The 21,895-nt window shown below is 38.4% G+C and overlaps 1 protein-coding gene across 28 annotated transcripts in view; it reads right to left on the reverse strand.

Annotated features, from left to right (window-relative positions):
• Nucleotides 1–1,030: 1,030 nt before the first annotated feature.
• The window catches only part of GPHN (gephyrin), a 264,585-nt gene continuing 243,720 nt past the window's right edge, over nucleotides 1,031–21,895 (reverse strand). For 15 of the 28 annotated variants that reach the window (XM_033515109.1, XM_015630244.2, XM_033515115.1 and 12 more), the window contains 7 exons: nucleotides 20,318–20,389; nucleotides 10,828–10,915; nucleotides 8,683–8,756; nucleotides 5,971–6,035; nucleotides 4,612–4,715; nucleotides 3,356–3,452; nucleotides 1,031–2,050 (listed from right to left, as the gene is read on the reverse strand). In XM_033515109.1, coding sequence (XP_033371000.1) covers nucleotides 1,917–2,050; nucleotides 3,356–3,452; nucleotides 4,612–4,715; nucleotides 5,971–6,035; nucleotides 8,683–8,756; nucleotides 10,828–10,915; nucleotides 20,318–20,389 — 634 coding nt within the window. In that variant the 3' untranslated portion in view covers nucleotides 1,031–1,916. Of the gene's footprint in view, nucleotides 2,051–3,355; nucleotides 3,453–4,611; nucleotides 4,716–5,970; nucleotides 6,036–8,682; nucleotides 8,757–9,534; nucleotides 10,264–10,827; nucleotides 10,916–20,317; nucleotides 20,390–21,895 lie in introns of those variants that run through there. The other 13 variants (XM_033515125.1, XM_033515127.1, XM_033515123.1 and 10 more) reach the window with 2 other exon arrangements.

A 21,895-nucleotide genomic window follows, 5' to 3' on the forward strand; every position in this document is an offset into this window, starting at 1 on the left:
AGTCTTTATGTTATTGGTGTCCTTTATAAACTTCTGATTTTCATTACCCATGCTGCCTATAAGAACCCGTAACTACATTGTAACAATCCTTTGGCTTATAATAGGCAGTGTTCTCCCTTATTTCTCAGAGATGAGTTGACCTCTCTCTTCTTTCTGTGGTTTAAAATATTAGTACAGTAAAAACAGGCATCCATGAACTTAATTTGGTACCACCCTGCTGCCACATAGAGAGATCACAAATGTGGACATGTATCCAGAACAAAAAAAATATGATCAGCAAGTTGTGTTAGGGTTTCTCTGAACAATTAATCCCTGCATTGCCTCCAAACACAGTGTATGCTTACCTGCCTTCAACCTTTGCAATGGCCCATGCAGAGAGGTTCACAGCAAACAGTTTGATTTTAAAACCAGCCTGAGGGATGCCCTCTGCAGTTATCATAGAACTACAGCTCTGGTCCACTGTGGCAATCAGAATTTAAACCAAATTTTCTGTGTTCTCTCTGACTAAGTCTTAAAAAAACACTATAGATAAATACTCTGGCTTCACAAATGGAGTTGGTGGGATAGCATTTTACCCATGAAGTCCAAGAAACTAGGTGTTGTAAGGTACTGCTATGGTCTTAATCCCAGATGAAATGTGTAGCTACCAAAATACACAATCTGGTGTGAGCTGAAAAGTCTCTCATGGGGAAAAACAAAAAAAAAAGAAAAAGAACACTTTATCAAATTCCAGACAGTGCAGCACAAGAGCTGTTTGCAAATGCTATGCAATTTAGATGGGGAAAAAAAAGTATACTCCAGCTTTGATTAGTCTGACTGCAACCCCACCCACCTCCAAGTGCTGCTTCTGTCTTGTCCCTTGGGAGGTGTGAGAGAGACCTCACTCTGTAGTTTCAGTTCACTCATGACACTACATGAGGGAAGGCCACAGGTTGGACATCCTATTTCTCTTCCTTCCTATGCTCTTCCCCCACCCCAAATACCCTCTTAAATCACTACTTTTTTGTTTCAAACAACAAGGCTGAACAGGTGAAATTTTAAATAATGATTGAGGATTTTTTTTATTCATTTAAGTTTCAATATCATTACAGAAAATGTTATGGTACAGAGTTGTTTAACATTAGTTTTATTTCTTTGCTCATTTAATTTCCACACGAATGCTGGTAACACTAATATCTGTACAAGATCAGTCTTTGATTTTTTTTAGTTTTTAGTTCTGTACATTTTTAAATGTATTGGTTAAAAAGGCTGTCAGCACTTAAGGAAGCAATTTTTTTGTTTGTTGAAATAAAAGGTATCCAGTTACTGCCCAAGAGTACTGAGCTGGGTGGCTGCCGGGACAAGAGACATCCCTGAATGCGCGGCGAGGTGAGAAAACCTCGGGGCTTCATTGGGTTCCCAGTGCAGCCACTCTGCTTTTGGCACTGTGCACATCAACACGAGATACAAGATAAAGAACAAGCAGAAGCTCTCTGTGAAGCGGTTATGAAGCATACTAATAAGGGAAATCCAAGTGTTGTCTACGCTAGTATAAATAAGCAGACAGCCTTGTTTTAAGAGCGTAAGTAGTTGTATCTTAAAGATGAGAAAAAACACAAGTTCTGCAGGCACCTACTGCTGTCTACTAAAAGCTACCGCTATTAGAACTAGCATTGAACACACAAAGCAATTGCAAGAAAAGGAAAAAGTTGCTTTGATATAATCAGAATAAATTTCTTTGTTAAGATTTGTTTTAAAGTTTGTTTTTTTTTTTTTAAAAGGTATTTATTTAAATTCCATTTGAAATATATTTCAAGATGTTGACTATACTGATCAACTTTTATCCAAATCGGAAAAACTAGCTGTGCCGTTGCATATTACAGGATACAGTCAATGATATGTGGACATGCATCAAAGCTTCGCTCTTGCTGGTGACATCATAGCCTTCCGATGACCATGACGTCCACCACCTCCCCCTTGTGAAGCTCCACATACTGCTCTGTCTTTGGAGGTAGCATCAACAGTCCATTGGCACTGCGCATACTCATCAGACGACTGCTCATCTGATTCCCTACAGGAGAGAGGCAGAACAGTTTCAGTTGAGTCTTCAGTTACTTCCAAATGCTGCAACACGGTGCGACAAACAAAAGCTGTTATGATGAAAATGTTAATGTGGCTAACTTATTCATGGAGCTGGGATTTTGCTGTTCTAAGATGGACAGAAACAGAGAACTCTGTGGAGATTTACTCAGCCTCCTACTGCGCTGGCTCTTAAAACCGTCACTCTCTTTGCTTTCCTATCCAGCCTTCCACATTATCTGTACCATGTATCTTTACCTAGTAAATTGTTAATCCTATCAAAATTACTTTATTTTTGAATTTGTACACCTATTCCAATTGTACAAGCACAAAAATCAGTACAGTCTAGAATGTTTAATATATCCTGGTCTAGAAGAAATTTGATTAACTTTATTCCCTTTGAACAGAATAATTTAGATTAGGAAAAACCTCCAAGATCATTAAGTCCAATCTTTGACAGAATACCACCATTTCAACTAAACCATAGCACTAAATGCCATGTCCAGCTGTTTGATGGTGACTACCACTTCCCTTGGCAGCCTGTTCCAATGTTCAGCCCTTTCAAGGGGAAGTTCTTCCTGATCTCCAACCTGAACCTCCTGTGGTACAGCTTGAGTCCATTTCCTCTTGTCCTGTCACTTGTTGCCTGGGAGAAGAGGCCAGCCCCCACTCCTTCCAGGTGGTTATAGAGTGATAAGGTCTCCCTTGAGCTTCCTTTCCTCCAGGCTAAACACCCCCAAGCTCCCTCAGCCACTCCTCACACAACCTCACATAACCTCAACTGCAGCTCAGAATCCAGAAGTATTCCTAGGTGGCAAACATGACTAATAAATCCTTAGTCTGCTTTGAGAGAACATCTGGAGCGTCTGCTATCTTTGCTACTTTCCCAGTTCAGCTAAATCACATTTCTTTTATTTGTATTGCTCCTATCTCTGCCACAACTCGTGTTTGTTTAGTACATGCACAACAGCAAAAGGAAGCAAATGTGCCTGAGTACAAGTAAGCTTAGTGGATGTTTATAAAAAGGAATGTGCACATATGCAAGCATACAGGTGTAGTGTGTGTGTGTATTAAGGCAGGTTATTAAAATAAAGGATGTTCTAATGGTTAAACCAACAAGCCATATCAGCACTGAATTTTGTACTAATGTAGTGCATGCACGTGCACAAGTGTGTCAACAAATCAGTCCGCATAAAGAAGGGTCTATGAAAAAAACATGTGCACACTCTTGGTTGTTCCCAGACACATCTTTAGGAAGGCAAGGCTGTGTGTGAGTGTCTGTGTGACTGGCACTCACCTGTACTCTGTGCCCAAGGTAGTGGTTCTTGGTGATGCCAAGTCAGAATGCACCGATGATATTCTGGGCGTGGGTCCAATTTTACATCACATGATAACTGTAGGATTAAAAAAGAAAGGATGAACATGTCATGCATTCACATTGCACTGTCTAAGATAATGGAATAATCTGCTCAATTGTTCTTCCTTAGAAACAGTCTTTTCAAAACCTTGCATTTTGAGGTCAGATGGTGTCTAGTGCAAGATTAAAAGCTGTAGAAGGCAGAGACTGCAGTATTTAAGGAAATACAACTGTGATATTACAATATCAAACTGTCTGAAGGAGTCTATGTGCATTAACTGGAATATTCCAAAGCTGTTCCTTTACTGAGAGTTTACAGATAGTATTTCTCTAGAAAACAGCCTGGTCTCTTTGGATTACATTGCATAAAGATAAAAATGTTATTCACATTCAAAATCCTGCTAGCTCTGACAAAAGGAAAATGGCCAGTCTTTGAAATAAAAAGACATACAGGGAATGGCTCATAATGGAAAATACATGCAAAAGTGAAGGTCATTGCAAATTGCTCTTTCTTTTAAAATATTTTGGCTGTGAGATAAAATCTGGTTGCTTGAGGAAGGGCAAAAGAGAGACATGGGATAAACTGTAAGAGAAAAGTGCATACCCAAGAACACTAAGAAAAAGGTGATGTATTCCTTGGTACTTTATTTTAATCAAAAACAGAAGAAGAAGAAGAAGAAGAAATTATAATAACATGCCTTGAATCTATATTAAATAGAGTTACACTATCCATGATTTATTAGAAAAGTGAGAAGAGTTTAAGCAATTTATATTGCTTAGGTCTTGTGGTTTTCTCATATAGATAACTTAACAAAAAGGCTTTAAGGTTTGTATTTTCTGTTGCTGATACAGAACTATCCAACTCTAGATTTTCGCAGATTACTCTGCCTAAAACAAATGTCTTTTTTAAACAGGAGGGTGTCCTTCCTGCCTGATTGGCAAATGGCAATTTGCCATATACTGCCTCTGCATCCGTATATCTTGCTCCATTAGATGGCCATCTAACGCTAAAAAATTACAGGACTGAATATTACCATTAACAGAGACTGAGAATGTACCTCTATTTGTGTGAAAGTCCTTCCATTGCCAGAACTAATCTAGGGCTCAGATTCCACAAACACAACAGTCTTTCAGAGCTCAAAGAGGTGTGCTTCAGCATCTTGAGAGAATTTTTAAGTAGAGGACAAGCTTCTTACCCTGGCTTTGATGATGGTGGGCCGAGGATCCAAGATACCCTGCATTTTCCTCAGTGCAGGAACAACAAAGAGATTGCAGGTGACGACAGCTGACACAGGATTGCCTGTAGGACAAAGAACAGTTGGGGCTGATGCCTTCTTGGTTTACTCTGGAATGCTGAAAGTGAACTTATGTTTTTATAGCAATTTCATTTTAAAGGACTCTACAGAGCTTTTCACGCTGCATACAGTACAGACTGCAGTGGCGTGTGGCAAGGGGCATGTGGCAATCACACCTGTTGAAAGCTACACTCTGGATGATGTGTACTGAGGTCCTGCTCCAACCAGAATTGCCCCATGTTCCTCAGGCCTCACCATTTTCCTCTGTTCTTCCACTACCTTTGTCCTATGCCTACATTTGTCTGAGGCTGGAGCAGAGTTAATTGTGCATAGTTATTGGCTCTACCCTCACAGGGCTCTTTAGTCATGACTAATGGTTCCCAGACATCAAGAGAAAAATAGCTTTCAACTCCCAAACAGAGTGGCAAAATGCTTTAGTACAAATTCTGAGGAGAATCCTACTGATTTATATGTTTTCTGATGATTCACATGAGAGGTGTATGACCACCTTTCAGACATCACTGTCTTACGGGTCTGGACTTCCCTAGACAACAGTTTTAAAATAAATACTATGATCAGATGGATGTTTCACTGATCTCTCCCCTGTAAGAAAATGTACTACAGCAACTAAAGCAAGAGAGGGTAGAAGCACTAGAGATACATCTGAAAACCACCAGCTTATCAAGAACAGGACTCCTTGTGTAGTCAAAATTCATGGAAAGACAGAGCAGTAAGAATAAAATAAATTCCTCCTCATTTAGAAGGACAGAAATGCATAAGAAAATCTTTATTCTAAACAAGTGCTTTCCCAGGGCACAGTCAGCAGTGGTGCAGCCATGCTGCCCTCTTTTGGTTCCACAGCATGAGCGTGATAAACAAAAATATTCCACTAAATGTTCCTTGGCACTCCCTCATTTTTTTCTCAATTTTCAGCATATCAGAGTGAATGCACTGACTTACACCCACAGGATATTTATGGTGAAGGTGCAGGGAGCTGTAGGGAAAAACACCCCTGTGAAAAACGTAAGCAAACTGTTGGATGGAAGAACTCCTAACACCTGTAACTAGAGAATTCTGAGGACAGGGACAAAAAGAACTCCTTAGCACATCCCTGTAAGTCTTCTGGAAATTTCTGAGAAAATCTTACAGGTACCTTTCCTTAGGGGACAACATCAGGCACAGATGCTGTCAAGTGTCACTATTCTGTTTCATGTCTGTCATCTATGCACAGCAACAAAAGTAATCCACAAAATATCTTACCTGGGAGCGCAAAGATTATTTTTCTTACGCCGTCAATATCCAGAGTTGCAAAGGTTGTTGGCAGGCTGTGGAAAAAGAAAGTTATTTAATATCTGCATTAGAATTTGACTGAACATTATTGTATTATTTAACACATTTGGAAAAGAAAAGGAAACAAAACAGGACACCTCTCTCAGCAGTTCATCAGCACCTGCTGCTTATTCCATACTGGAGGTATAATCCTCTCTTTGTGGTGACAGAATAATTTTTCTTGATATTCAGTTCTGAAGTTTTAAGTACACAAATTTGGAGAGGAAATAGCTAAAAGGAAACGAACTAGTAATCAAAAATCTAAATCTTCATGCTAGGAGCCAATTAACAATGAAGTAATACTGGAATGATGCAAATACAGAGCTGTGTCTGTTTTTCATGTAAGGGTTTCCAATTTTTTACAACATTGGTGACTCTAATTCTCTTACTCCAGTCTCTACAGCAGTACTGGCAAGAGAGCAGTATTTCTGAGCAGCAAATGCTAGCTAGTCTGCAGATGAACAAGTTCAGATACACAGCAGAGCTGCAGCCAAGTGACTCCCTGGTCTATCAATGAAGAGCTCTCTCTGACTTTGGGAGCTGCTGAGTGATCCTTGGTGACTTGCTGTGAGGGCTATTACTGTTACACAAATAGGATGGTAATGTGACAGCTCAAGAATGTGGCTGGCAAAGAAAAGGGATTCATTCATGAAAAGAGAATTGTATGTTAATATAATCCTTTCAAACATCAGAAATTATACCTTATAGGAGCAATAATTAGGCTGGTTTCCTTGGCTTTATGTTGAGCTGACTACTAGCACCTGGTCAGCAGATGATAGTTTACAACTGGAAATTTGCTGCACTTTGATCATTATCACCTAGTTTTGTATCTGTAGTGACTCATCAATATCCTATTTCACCAGGAGAAGTTAGTGTTTGACATTCCTGTTTTAAAATGGCTCTAACATGATGGGAACTATGTGTCAGACCTCCAGCTGTTATAACCAGTGCACAAACCAATGGACAAAAAATTTAATTGTTAATTCCTATCTACTGGAAACTCTGAATTCTTGTATGACATTTCAACACCATCATTGTCAGAATCTTCCAGTACTTTCTTCTCTCAGTGTGGCTAGACAAGATAACCTTACATGAGCTCAGCAACTTTCAGACCAAGTGGAGGGATGCTAAATCCCAGGCACTACCCTGCACTCATGAAGCACATCAAATACAGGCATACAAAAATTTCTGACTTCACTCTTGGAACTTACTCAAGGGATTTTTTCCCAATATAGTAAGCACAATCTACAATCTTTTAAGAAGCAGTTAATAAAACCCAAGATACAATATTTGCTATTGCACTACAGCTAATGAAAAAGAGAGTGCCTACATTCTCAGTAAGAACAGATGAGCAAATGTTTTGGCAGCAATAAGAAATACCTTTCTTGTGGTATAAAATGAAAAGGGACATTTAGGGAAAAAACCCATTTCTTGAAATTTTTCTAGCTAGTTATTAAAAGTTTATTGATGTAGGTCTACAGAGGACTCACCAGAAGAAAAAATTATGTTCGCTTACAAGTAAGCCAGAACCAGAATTTAATACTCTGAATTCTCTAAATCGAGTTATCCCTTGTCAGCAGTGCAGATTCTGCTTCTGGGACTTCCCCACATCAGTTGTAGCAGTATGACAGAAGCAGTGAGCAATTTCCATGCCTGGGCTACATCCACCACGGGAAAAAAACAAGCTTTTAGCTCACTCATTCCTTTTGTGGAAAGGAGGTGGTGGTAGGAGCAGCACAAGCACTAAGCCCACACGCAGTTCTTTACCAGACTGTATGCAGAGACAGTAAAAGTATTTGTCTGTTTTCACAGCAAACACCCACTTGCAGCTCTGCTCTGTGACAGCAGCTCTGGGCTAGAAGGAATCATTCTGCAAAGCTGTGCTTGATCTTGTGTAGCTGCACCATTCTGACCCAGCTTGCAAACCAAATGCCCTCCACAGGGAGAGAGGCAGAGGTGCAGACATCTTTCTGTTCCTGTACTGTGTAGAAAAGGGAACTCTCAGTTTTCAACATGTGTGATTTTCATTCTCTCCACAGAGCACACTTGTAGACTCACTGATGAGCAGCATCACAGTGTAGAAAAGCAATGCTGAAACAGTTTTCTGAGGCAAACTAAACACATAAAGGACTCTGCTTACTTTAAAACTACTATGCTCAGTATGCCAATTAGACAAAGCTTTGTAAATTAGCTGTCATTCCACCTCTCTCAAGGAACTGCTTGTAAAAATATAATTTATGCAAATTTTGAAGTGAAATGAGATACTCTTTAAGCAAACTGTCCATTTAATGTCCTTATATTTCCTGGTTATTTCATGGTAATGTTAATGTTAGCTCTGTGAACACACTGAATGCTGTGGCAATGTTTTATACCATGCTGGTTTCTCACAAGTCCCCAAACATAATTTGCAACAGTTATCAGAGAAATATCTCTTACTGATAAAAATAATCTCTCTGTTCCAGTTAATTTCACCCCTAAAGATGATGACTAATCTGAAGAGCATTGATTTTGCTGCTTTTCCCACATATATCTATCTTGTGGTTTATAGTATATTTGGAAAAGTGAATCTACTGAAGCACTTCACTAGGATATTTGGCCGAATGTAGCCTCCATCTAGGCTGCCTAAGAAGAAAGATTTCTTACCCAGGTTTCATAAAAACTCTGCCAAAGTGAATCTGTGCGTGAAGATCAATATCCAGCACCTGTTTAAGATAGTCCTGTTTAATTTAAAAAAAAAAAGAGAAAAATTAAGTAACATCAAAGTGGCTTTACATCATCTAAGCATTCAAAGCAATTAATTAATATCAAGAGAAGATGAAAATTTGCATATCCTGAAAGTGCTACAGCCCAGTGGGGAATAGTGGGGAATTTCCAGTATTTGAAAGAAAGTGTTTTGGAAAAGAAGAAGTAAAGAACAGGCTCATTTAGGTGCCAAACCTGACTCCATGAGGACATATATTTCCTTAAAATGCATCTGCAGCATCAGAATCTTAGAGCACCCCACAAATACCTACTACTAAAACATTCTCTATGTCAAAGGTGGAAAACAACTTTACAATTCAAAGTTAAGACTTTAAATAATCAAGTTACTTAAATTTTGCAATGGAAGTGATCTAGTTGTAGATTCAGAGATCTCCTACTACTTTGGAATGCAACACTGTACTGTAGAAATCATAGTTTTCCAGGATACTGTCATTATTGCAATATCTTGAATCTAATGGTCTAATTCACAGTGGTTTGGTTTAGCATTCCTTAGAAAGAAAAAAACTTTGAGGGGCTTGTGAATGAGTTCAAGTTAAATGATTTTGCATAAACATGATTGATCCAGTTATTAAAACAAATGGAATTGCTTAAACGATTACTGATGATTGCTGTGCCTAAAGATGTAGTACCCTATCTGTTGTGTTTAGTGAGGCTAAAGACATGGGCCACAACAATCATCTGTGAAGACAGACTTTGAAAGCAGAAAATCTGAAACTCCCTGGCAGTTGGCCCTTTTTTTTTTTTTTTGTTGCTTGTGTGGGTTCAAATACTTGGAAAGCAGCAACTAATTTCAGCCAGGCATTAACTCTCAATTATTAATTGCATTAACCCCTCTTTTACTTTCTGTTTGCTACTCGGATGTTCACAGCTATTTCATTAAAGCTGTAGAAAGCTCAGTATCAGAGGGCAGACCATCAGTGGAATGTAGAGCCTATTGACTTTAGGCTGTTGCCTCAAATTCAGGCTGGGGAGAAATGAGCCGAAGGTCTGAATGTCTGTAAGACCATCCAGCAGCCCAGCCACTTCTTAGTGATACTGTGTCTGCACTATGTTGTCACATTCTCAATTTAAAGATCAGTACTTGTCCTTGATTAGTTTTCTAGGTATACTGGAGACAATGGGAGTAATTGAAAGTTATTTGCACTGGTTTAATTAATTATCCATTTTCATTATGTATCCAAAGATATGATTTCTACTCAGAAAGGTAAACAAAACCAGCACTCATGTTTCCCACCTCCTAATGACCGTCTTTAGTATCTGTTAGTTATAAAAGATGTTTATTTTACCTGCCAAACTCACAGATTCAGCCTGGGATCAAAAAGTAATTTGAGTTTTCCTTCGCATAAGTCATGATTAATAAATGTCCTGCAGGTTCATCTATGCCCCACCAGCATCTGTGTATCCCTATTTTCTTTGATGGTTTTGGCACAGGGATAATCAACAGGAACTCAATCAACAATTCTGTTAATGATTCAAAAGGCAAATATATCAGCTCACTGGGTCTCATATGTATTGTCTGTAGGACTATCAGGCGCAAAACGTGATAAAACTATTTTTGTAACAGATAGAGCTTTGGCACATTCAGGAAACAAATGTGCTGAGTAAAAAAATGCTATTTATATACTCAGGTTGTTTTTCAAAGTACTTTCAAAGTACCTTAATTCTATCTACATTTTACCTGCTCTAAAAATAAAAAGAAGTCTGTTGTCTTCATTTGCTATTAACCTACCTCAGTACCTTCCTCATCTACATAAATCATTCCTTAAATAAAAACACATTTGTAAATCACTCACATCAAGAATTAAAAGCTTCTCTCTGTTGCACTATGTCAACTATAGTAGAAAAACAAGAACAAAGGGAATGAGCTTTGAAGACTATTTTCTTAAGTAATTCACATGTAAGTGTTCCAATAAAAGTAAGGTCCCTTTTTAATAAACCTTAATACAAAGGCAGCAGCTTGGATGACAGACTCTGGTTCGAAATTCTTACATTTATTGTAGGAAGTCAAACTTAAATTTTGCATACCTTTTCCCCCATGGATACACCTCCTGATGTAATGATCACATCAGCACGGCTGATACCCTCATTCAGTGCATTCAGTAAATCATCTGGGCTATAGGAAAGAACAGGCAAGCAGATTAGTGGCATGGAATTATTATGAGTTGTAATATAAGTCTGTGTGCACACATACAGATGCATATACACACGTGTTTTAAGAGAATAATACAAGCTCTTTTCCTTCTTAAGACTCCACACTGTTCAATTCAAATCAAGAACTGCAATCTCATTAAGTGAATGCCACACTGTTTGGCACCTTTCTGTCTAAGCTTTGCAACAGGAACAGTGGGATACTTTAGACTGGGACTGAAGAATGCTAATACAAGTGTCTAAGAGTATGCAATTGGCACAGTAGGTAGTAATACAAATTGTGACTTAGATGAACTGAACTGACAGGGATTATATAAAGGCACCTGACACATGAAAATTACTGACCACCAAGCAGGCTGCAGTACTACCTGTCTAGTTTATTTGATGTGTGCAAAAAGGGGGATGAGGCTCCACTTCAAACTTTGATCAGGGAGAATGAGAGTAAATCCTTGGTTTCTCTTCTCTGTTGGAGGGCTCTGCAGCAAAGCCACCAGTACATATCCACTTCAGCTTGCAAAAACACAATCCACCCTGTTAAAAAGTCTATTCACCTTCACGAGGAACAGTGTAATGGGAGGTATTATATTTTTCCATACAAAGAGAATAACTGTGGAGGATATTGGTGCCTTCTTTTTCTATTTTAGATCTGAACTGGAAACTTTGAAATGAGCATTAGATTTTTAAGAGCAGTACCGATGCTAATACAGAGCTTCAAGGCATGCAGTGGAGAAACTCAGTAATACAACTCACCCAGGTCCAAAGGAATCAAAACCAGTTTCCAATATATTAAATTCATACTTTGCATTTAACATTTGTGAACTGACCATAAGCTGACTGGTTGCTATGACTGCATGTATTACCACTTCAACAGTGTGTTTTCACTTCAGTGATCCTGGAAGTTTTTCATGGGAGGCTGTTCCTACTTAGAATGCCATTGAAAGAAGGGACAATAATGCTAGTGACTGTATGAAGGCCTTCACCTGGGACACAGCACCTCAGGTAAATTCCATACTACAACTACAAAACACCATTGTGGGTGATGAATGCAGGCTGAAAATGGCATGAGGGCTATCCTTTGGGAGCTCTGTCTGTATTTCATCTGAAAGTAGAAGTACAGCAGTAATTTTGGAGATTGAGCTGAAAACACAAAAATTAGGAATATTATGCAAGTTCTAGCTGACCTTTCAGAGACTAGCAGAAACTGTATGCTTCCAAATGTCTCAGAAAGAAAAAATTCTTTCCTCTGAGCATCCTTTCTTTACCCATGGTTCAGTGAAATATAAGCAGCAGTTAGCATGACGTGGTGCTGTGTGCACCATAATTTATGTGACACAAGAATGACTGCACTCCCTCACTGAGCAAACAGCTCTGTGCATGCAACCTTGCACACGCCTCATCTCACCAGAGAGCCCTCAGGCATCCTCAACCCTGCTTGTGCCTTTCAGGCAGAAAGATCAAAGACTCTTTCTCCACAGTGTCCAGTGACTGAAGCACCATGTTCTTTGGCATCACAGTGTAGTCACCCTGCACAGCTTTATTATCTATGTTGGGTCCCACCCCTCTCTAGGGTCAGATTGCTTTGTAAGAGGTAGGCAACAAGATGCAGCAGAAAGAAGGGCAGATTGCTGTAGACTGCAATCAATAAGATGGAATTATACACTACCCCTTTTTAAAAGGAATTAGTGGCTGCAGTATTGTGGCATGCGATCATGACTATTGTTTAGGGTTCTAGGCATCTTGGACACTCTTAATGGCCCACAAAGAATTCCTAAACTGTTTTCTTTGGGAGAAGATAAATGGGCTCAAGCAAAACCATCTCCTTTTCCTTTAGGAAACGGAGACATTTTATCAGCTGCCCCTTCTGAAATCTCAGAATATTTTTCTTCAAAACCCAGCATAAGTCTTTACTAGTCATTGAAGTAGAAAGAAGCAAGTCTGTTCTTGGCTACTTCTTCAAAACCTGTTGAAGTTGTTTCATATTGATCGTTTCAGTAGTATCTGTATGTAATAAGATATTGCTCAAGATTATTATAGAGTTTGTAATAGAAAGTCTCTCAAGATCTAAGTATTCCTTAATCCTTGCCAATGAGGCTGCTTGGAATGCAGCAAGGAATACATATTCATTACATAGGCCGATATCGGCATTCCTGAGGCTCTGCAGTCAGACATATGCCACTACCACTAGCCTAAGACTGCTCTCAGGACATTTTTCTCATTAGGTTGTGATGGAGCTGAGGACCTTATCTGCAGCTTGCTCCAGGCTGGTTCATTTTATCATGTTTAATTATTTAAAAGTTATTCATAGGTAGCAAGACTACCTGTCTGGGGACATGCTAATTCTGGATAATGAAGTGGGCTTGCTTTCAGTTGTGGTTTGAGAATAATGGAAGGAGCAGTAAAAAGCAAACAAGTATATATTTAACTGTCGTTAAATAGAATGGAAATGCAGCTACTTACATACAGAATATATGTGTTTGTATATGTATTAAATCACTTAACAAAGGAAAAAAATCAATAAAACCCTCTCTGCCTCCAAATAAGCCTAGACTCAAACCAGGTGAGAACTCAATTCACATCTTTCCTTATGAGGGCAACATACCACAGGACTACTTCATCATTCAGGTATTTCTATTTTGTCATGTAAAAAGCTGAATATTACTGGATTTGGTTAATTTTTAGAATTTCCAGTAGAATGATCTGTACAATATACTTTTCTTCACCATTTTGAAATTCTTTTCTTTACCATCTGTATAGCACAAGGCATTAAAAAGTTCTGCTGCTAAAACTTATCTAGCCAATAGCACTGCATGTCATCTTTAACAGTTATAAAATGAATTTAATTCTTCCAAAAGGAAAAGTGTGATAGAAATTTTGTTGCAATAAACTGAATGATTATGTTAATTTTTATTCTTTATTCTGAAAAAGAGACAGAATTCCATCCCTTGCTTTTGCAGAAAGTTTCTCTATTTTTGACAGACTTCTTTTTGTCACTCAGGTCTGCCTAACTTTATGTTGTACTTAAGTCTGGTAGTTCCATGACTCTGCAATTAGCACCAAACACTCCTTACAGGAGTCACCTGTTGCAATATTCAATCAACACTCTAGTGAACATTTCCCTTGCCTTTAGTGGATTTAATGCAGAGAGTTATTACTCAAATTGCATATTAACACAGAGTTGATATAATCAGATAACAAGATAACTACTTCTTGTTTCATTTGTTGTGTAACAGTGAGCAGCTGCTCCTTTAGATTGACATGGAAAGGGAATAAATAATGAAAACTATTAAATTCTAGAAGAATAGACACGATAACTTTGGCATCTGAGTATAACATGGCAAGACTGTTTTAAAAGGCAGGTGACAGATCTCCATGAAGCTGAGAAGTAACACTCACTGTCTGAGCAGGTACAAATCAGAAGTTATATTTTGAAGCCCTAGCCACTGCTAGGGGTAGGATACTGGATTAGCTAGATTAATTTACTACAATAAATCCTTTAAAATATCTTGTCAAAGTGCTATTGGATTTTTTTTCCTTCACGGGCAGAACTGTAAAATATAATGGTGAATACCTTAATCAATGTAAAGTAGATTTTGATGGGAAGTCTAATTTCCAGATGGCAAAATTGGTCTGTTTCATTTGGTGATTTTCAAAGTCAGAATGACATTGTGCACAAAAAAGGACTGTGCTTTTCTGACATGCTGCAACTTATTAAAAAAGTTAGATATGTTTCAGATCACATCTGATCATCTTTTGTTAATACCTTGAAGAAAATTTGTTGCTTAAGGACTGCATACAGTTTATGAAACCATTTATATGCACGAATAAGGAACAAATCCAAACTTTCTTTCAACACCTGGAGCAGATTGCGTCTGCACAAATGTTATGTGTCTTGTACATAAATTTTTGAAGCTGCATAGTGATTTGCATAAAGATTGCATGTATTTTTAAGTATATCTTTATATTCTCTGCTAATTTTGTCAGTCTGATAAACAGAGTACCTACTCTACTATCCCAGTTTCCTGACCCTCTTTGTTCAGTTTTATGGAACAGAATGATCAGTACAATCTGGAAATTCGTTGGTAGGTAACTCTTGTATAATGACAGCAGCAAGCATCCAGTAAGCAGATGCGTGACTTTGCAGCCGACACTTGATTTCATTGATCTGAAGAGAGGACTTGCAGGATGGCAGTACAGCAGGAACACCTTCTGGATTCATAAAAAATTCTGGTTATCAAAGTTAGTTTGTGGAAAACTTATTCAACACTTGAGCTGTCAAGTGAGCTGTCTTTGAACTGAAAAGATATACAAGCCTAAGAGCATGAAAAAGAAAATGATGCAAGCCTCATTAAAATAGACATCAGCCATGTAAATTTTCTCCTTTCCACTCTCAAAAGAAATAGTTACATTATAGTCAAGACCAAAGAATTCTCTGTGTTTTAAGTGCCAGTTTGAAGTACCCTAAATTACAGTGTAATTTTCTCTTTCACACAGAAATCAACGCATGTTAATTCACTTTTGTTGATCCTATTGTTGTGCTTCACTGTCATTAATTATCAATCTGTCAGCTTTTTCTGTGATACAACCCTTAACAGCAGCAGTTTGATACATGCAATTAAACCGCTCAGTTTTATAATTTAATATAGTAAACAACAGCAAATGTTCAAAAAATCACCTACCACTCTGCAGTAAAATGAGTGATCCCAGTTAAAAATGAACTGGAACCTTTAGTTAGGACTGAGTTATCACGCCATTGTCACAGTACAAAATCCATAGCTCATTATTGATTTCCAGGACCACTTCTTTGCCACAGGAGTCTCATTCATTCAATGTTACCTCATTACCTGACAGTCACTTCCAGTCCTTGCTGTCCATTGCCATGACTGTTACTATTGGGTGACCAGCAGAAACACCTGTGGTTATTCTATTTCTCTGTGCAGCAGCCTGGGCTTTTATAAACCCAGGTCTTCTGGTAACCTGGACTTGCAGAATTGTGTGCATGCACCATCACAGCCAGCACCTTAAACCTGTGTGCTTTACAGAGATACTGGACACAGATACAGAAAGATTCACATGCACCACAATGCAGCAGATGCATGCACAAGTGTCTATCGTGAGTTCAGAAGCAGAGCTGGCCAACCTTTCTTGCCTACTGCTATACTTTATTTGAAAGTATCTCAAGTATTTCAGTTATATGCTGAAAGACATGATTCTTCACAAATTCCAAGGAGCTACAGGTTCCTGGACACGAGGCGATAACAGAAGTGCTTAGCAGTGATCCTACACAATCACACTAAAGACCGAAGTAGTCCATCTGCTCTCTAAACTACAGTAGTTGACTGTAAATATCCGAGTCTGGAGGTGCCCTGAGCTTAGCATGTTCTGGATATGTTCCCACAAACTGGCAAGAGTGGTTTGTACTACTTTTGCATCTTAGGAAGTCTCTTATCTGCTAAACTGACATTCCAGAAGAACAGGTTTAACTGAGGTACAAAGACATACTAGAAATTCCCCTTGCATGCAAAGATCCCAGTCAAAATTCTAGTTCTACCTCCAAAATAACAAAGAATTTACCAAATTAAAGTTTCCATTGAACAACCAAGAGCCTACTTGTTGTAATCAGAGATCTCATCAAGATCAATGACATTTCTTCTTGAGGAAAGATGGGATATGAATTTGATTCTTTATGATTAACTCTCATTTTTTAACTACTCATTCAGCTGAGGTGACAGATTTCAAAATGAATAGATGAATACAGCGAGGCATAAAGACGAAGTCTGTCACCCACTTCTCACCTCATAGCCAAGAGGAGTATTTTGCATATCAGTGATTTGCAGGATGCAGAATGGTGCATAGATACCATTATTTTTAGCCAACTAAAATCCACCTTCCGTAGAATACAATATTGAATGTAAATTGATGAATACATTTCAATTAATGTAATCCAATGAATGAATATTTGACGGTAATAGGAATTCTGTGTTTTGACTAGTACGGTTTTTGAAAGCAGAAGAAAATCTAATTTTGATGGTGTATGTAGTAACATATGGACACACTTCTGAAACTGTAGTTGTTTCAAAATTCTCAAGTGTATTTCATCATGTTCTCATAATGTATCTTCCTTCTACCTTCTGTGGTATTTCCCTGGATCCCTCTGAACAGATGCAATATGTTTTCCCTAGGAAAATAGGCCAGCTTGTGAGGAAAGCTGGAATAATTACAGCAGCTTTTGGCTTGTTCAACATGACTATGTAAGTTTTGTCTATTTGACAGCAATATAGAAGAATCTGTCTTTGGTACTTTTTGCTGTTCCTTTAATTGCTGCTGCTGCAAATATGAATGTTATTTTGCAGAGTATTCTTTTTCATGTTACATTTATGAACTTGTAGGGATTTTGATCAGAGGCCTCCAATTAGAGGTCTTCAGCTTTTTTACTGAAGTTACCATGAGAGCTGTCTAACGCCTTCAATGTTTTTTCTATATCTGGATGATAATACATTTTCCTCTGCTGTTCCCTGGACCTACTTCAAAAGACTCCCACTCATATATATACCAGAATGACAAAAGATCAGAGAGGTCAGAAAAACAGATAACCATGGGAGTGCTACAGCAAAAAGTCTCATGCACAGAAGCCAGGTACTTATGTAGTATGGGCATTCTTGCATGAGGGTCCTCAATCACATCCTTGTCTGCTGCTTGTGTACATTCATCTGCAAGCATTTCACTGTGAATTGAAATTTTTTCCATAAATACTGAAAGAACAGGACCGAAGGTCTGATAACAGCTGTGCCATTGTACTAACTTGTGAGCACTTAATTCACTCTAAATCCAGTGTAGTGTGTGTCCTCGGAGTGTAAGAAGCAGTCTGAGAACTGCTGGTTTCCACTAATTAAAAAACTATCCCTGGCTATTTTTTGCTGGCTGAAGATAATGAACCTTATCAGTACACTTACCAGGAATCCATTAGTTTTTCTAAGAAATTGGATGGGAGATTGCACCGGTAAAGATTTTTATTTTATCTTCCTTCTTAGAAAGGATGTGAGTCAATACGGGTTTACTGAAAAGTTTTCACTTTTGATGTGGAAAATATTCAACAGTTCAGTTGTAGCTGGGTTGAAATAATATGATTGAAGATTACACCACACAGTATAATAATCAATGCCAAAGACATTGCTCATCAAAGTAAAGATGTCAGTGCACTGGTGAGTCTGAAGGACAACTATGGTTCTGCAATTATTTCAATGAGAGTGCTCAAGATATGAGAATTGGCTTATTAACAATAATACTGACACAACTGAAAGTAAAATATATGATGGATATAATTAGTGCCAGTTATTTACATAAAGCAAATAGTATCACCAAATATGACACATGGTGAATGGCACTGTTATCACAGAATTTCTTACCTTTTCATTTTACCTTAGCTTCAACTGTAAGAGTAAATTTTAAATAAATTTAAAGGAATTTAAAGTCATATCATCCCCCTGTAATCTGGTATAACTGCAAGTGATCTATAATATGGATGTCTCTAGGACAGGTAGAAGTACAGTCCCTAAAAGCAATGCCTCAAGATGCAGGCTTTCTCTAGGAAGCTCCACCCTTTACGGAATCATAGCTTAATCACTTGGAAAAATGTCTGTCTCCAGAACAAAAATTATTTGGAAGCCACAGGTTAGAAACAAAATAAAAACACCTCTTAAAATTCTCTGTCACCAGCCATGTCCTAAGAGAGTTATTTTTTAGAAAATATCAAATGAAAAATGACATCATTTTTTGCTTACTAAAAAAAAATACAAATTCCCCAAGGAGAGTAAACTACAGTATTAGAAATAAATGAAGAGAAGGAACTGAGAAAATTATCCTGTTTGAGACCAGCAACTTAATTTTTTTTGACAGCTGCTAATTAGTGGAAGGAACTAGAACTTCACTTGTCTCCACAATACTGGACCATATTCCTTCAAGCACAGAGATGTTTTTAACATAACAAAATACCCATTGCCTTTTCTCCTGCTCTGGAAGCAGAAGCATTTCTTATTGCTCTTGCTTTGGGTAGAAAGACTTATTCTGGGGGATGGTTTTTGTTGGTGCTTTTTCTCAGGCTGCTTAGAAGAGACCAAAGGATCATTTAATGTTTTATGCAGTAGCAGTGAGGTGTGAACTGACTTGTATGAGGTATTCCAAGTCCACCACCTGCCGGAAGATTCCATCTTTTAAGTAATTTCAGATAAAGCAGACAGTCTGTATCATGTTATTCACATTAATTTAAAATATTTTAAATACTGCAGATTCTCATAAGTATTTTTTGGATGTGTAGTAAAGCAAAAGGTTCTAGTGGGTTGATCTCTTCAGTCTGTTTCTCGAGGAAAATCTGGATTTATAACAACCCAGCTTCAGCATGAATAACTAACTGCTAAACAAGAACCAGTTTTTTGAAAGCTAAGGATATGGCAGGTTGACTCACACATGAGAACAAAAATTTTTTCCAGTATGCAAAGCAAACATTAAGCTATAACCCAATCCTCCAACCTTTTCTTTCAAAAATGGGCCCATTTACCCCAGTGAGGATCCTCACATCTGAAGTTTTAAGGTACTAGTCCTTGATAGGATTTTCATTCCTTTTCTACCTGTTTTTATTTCTTATGTGAATGAAAGTGTAGAAACTAAATTTTTTCTGTTTGTTAATGGAAGAAATGACAAGTGGTTTACTCTCCCTCTGCCATCACTCCTGCTCCTTGGGCCTCTCTGTGTTAGAGGGCGAGTTCTGAAAATTAATCTATATGATTAAGCCATCTCCTTAAATAAGACATAGTATATAATTGCATATGTATTTTGGAAAAAATGCATAGTGCATAGTTTAGAGATATCCTGAATATTCCAGTTAGCCTGCTTTGGAGATGATCAGCAGAGTGGTGGAAAACCAAGTATGCAGCATCAGAGACTCACAGAACATCCTCAGTTGGAAAGGACCCACAAGGATCACAAGTCCAACTCCTGTTATGACTGAAGAATCATAACAGTGACTTCCCTGGACCCCACTACTACCTTCAAGCAGGATTTTTCCTAATTTGCTCAGTTTTTAAAAGGGAAAAGCCTTGACGGATAGAGATGTTTGCTGCTACTGATGAGTAATGCAAACATTTTCATTTTATCAATGTTGTGGAGCCATGTAATTCTACAGTGCACTGGTGCCTAAGAACTTAACTGACAAGGCAGTGCTACTTAATGGACAGAATAAAACACCATCTGCTCCTGTATGGCAAATGTTGGTTGGATCCGTGCTCCAAGCTCTGCCCTGACAGACACCTGGCTGAGCCTGCCTGTGAGCATGCACGTGCCTCAACGTCCCAAGTGGTTTAAAAACAGTGCTCACCAATCTGGTAGGCCTGTCTCCGCAGTGTTCTGGAAGCTCTGTGTCCCTTCTTCTTTAAAAACATCTGGCTTCCTGAGGGTAAAGGAAGCAGAAGGGGTATAATAAAGAGCCAGGGAAGGAGAGAGTCTCCTGGGGTCAAAGGGAAGCTCTGTGCCCAGCTGTGTCCCCCTTGGTGGCTCTAGATAGTCAAAATCACCATGGGAAATGCTTCCTCTTTGCAAGGCCAGCCAAGGGGAGAGAAAGGGCGTGCACGGGAACATCTTTCTGTTACAGTTTGGATGGGCTTCTCAGAAGGAGAGAAGAGTAAAGTTATGGAAGGATTTAGGCTCAACTGGGCGTGCCAACAAAGCATAGTTCAGCTTCCCTTGCAGTGTCTATGGAGAAACTTCGTTACTCTTGACTTCCAAACAAAGCAAAATGAAGTGTTAAACAACTTGACATTTTGGAAGGAGGACCACAGATAATGGGAAAATATTTGGAGATGGGCCCCACGTTTTACTCACACTTTTAGCTTCTTATTCAGGAAATAGTTCTCAAGGCATAATAACTGTCACCTTCTTAACTACAAGGGGGAAAGAGCTGTAATTATCCTAATTTTATAACTCCATAGTCAATAAAGATGCCACTTCATTCATGAGAAGCTTCATACCCTGCTGCAAGAGGCAGGATTAGAAAAAATGTCCAAAACTGAGAAAGTTACTCCTATCAGGACCTTACTTAAAACAATTAATGATTTTCTATGAATTCCCAATTTATGAAAGCAGCATTATGTTATGTATACTTCTTCCAAGTCAGTTTTTCTGTGAAAAATCTATTTTTAGATAGTGTCCTTTGTAACAGAAATATGAAATGAACAGAAATTATGTTTTTATACTCTTAAATGTAGGACAATTAAACATAAAATGTAAAAAACTTCATTGGACATGAAGATTTATAAATACACTTTTTAAAAAAACCTGAAATCAGATATTCATGATTGAAATGGACCATGTCATCAGTCATCACTGTGTGACTCTTGGGCCATTTCTTCATATCAGCTGGCTGGACAGTTAACATCAACAAAGTCAACCTCCGTCCCCAGTCCATGGCCAGCTGATCCTGCACAAGGCAGCTTCAGTCTGGCATTTCAAAAATCACTTCTGTGCACACTCATGTCCTGTCTGACTGGGGAATGTGAGAAGAAGACTGGGCCAATGTCCTGACACTACTGTTACACATGCCCACAGCCACTGCTGACATGAAATCTTCTTTTATCACCTTGTAAATCCATGCCATGTTTCTCCTCATAGTTCGTAAGCAGGGTCTGTCAGATTGAATGAGTACTAATATTGATAGGAAGTGATGGAAAAATATTCAAATTATTCAGGTTAAAAGTTTAGATGTCCATTTCTTTCTGACAGGCCTCCCAAGAAAGCCCTTTCCTAAAATCGCTTCAGTCCCTCATTTGCTCTTCTATTCATTGCCAGAGTAACAAAGTCAATATTTATTTCTCAAAATAGGGTCCCTGTTTCATGAAGTGACACACAAAAGACCTTCAGATTTCATGAATGATCCCAGATTCTGGTTTAGGTATCAACA

Source organism: Parus major, chromosome 5 (genome assembly GCF_001522545.3).
Source record: "Parus major isolate Abel chromosome 5, Parus_major1.1, whole genome shotgun sequence".
In the NCBI taxonomy this organism is placed as follows: Eukaryota; Metazoa; Chordata; class Aves; order Passeriformes; family Paridae; genus Parus; species Parus major.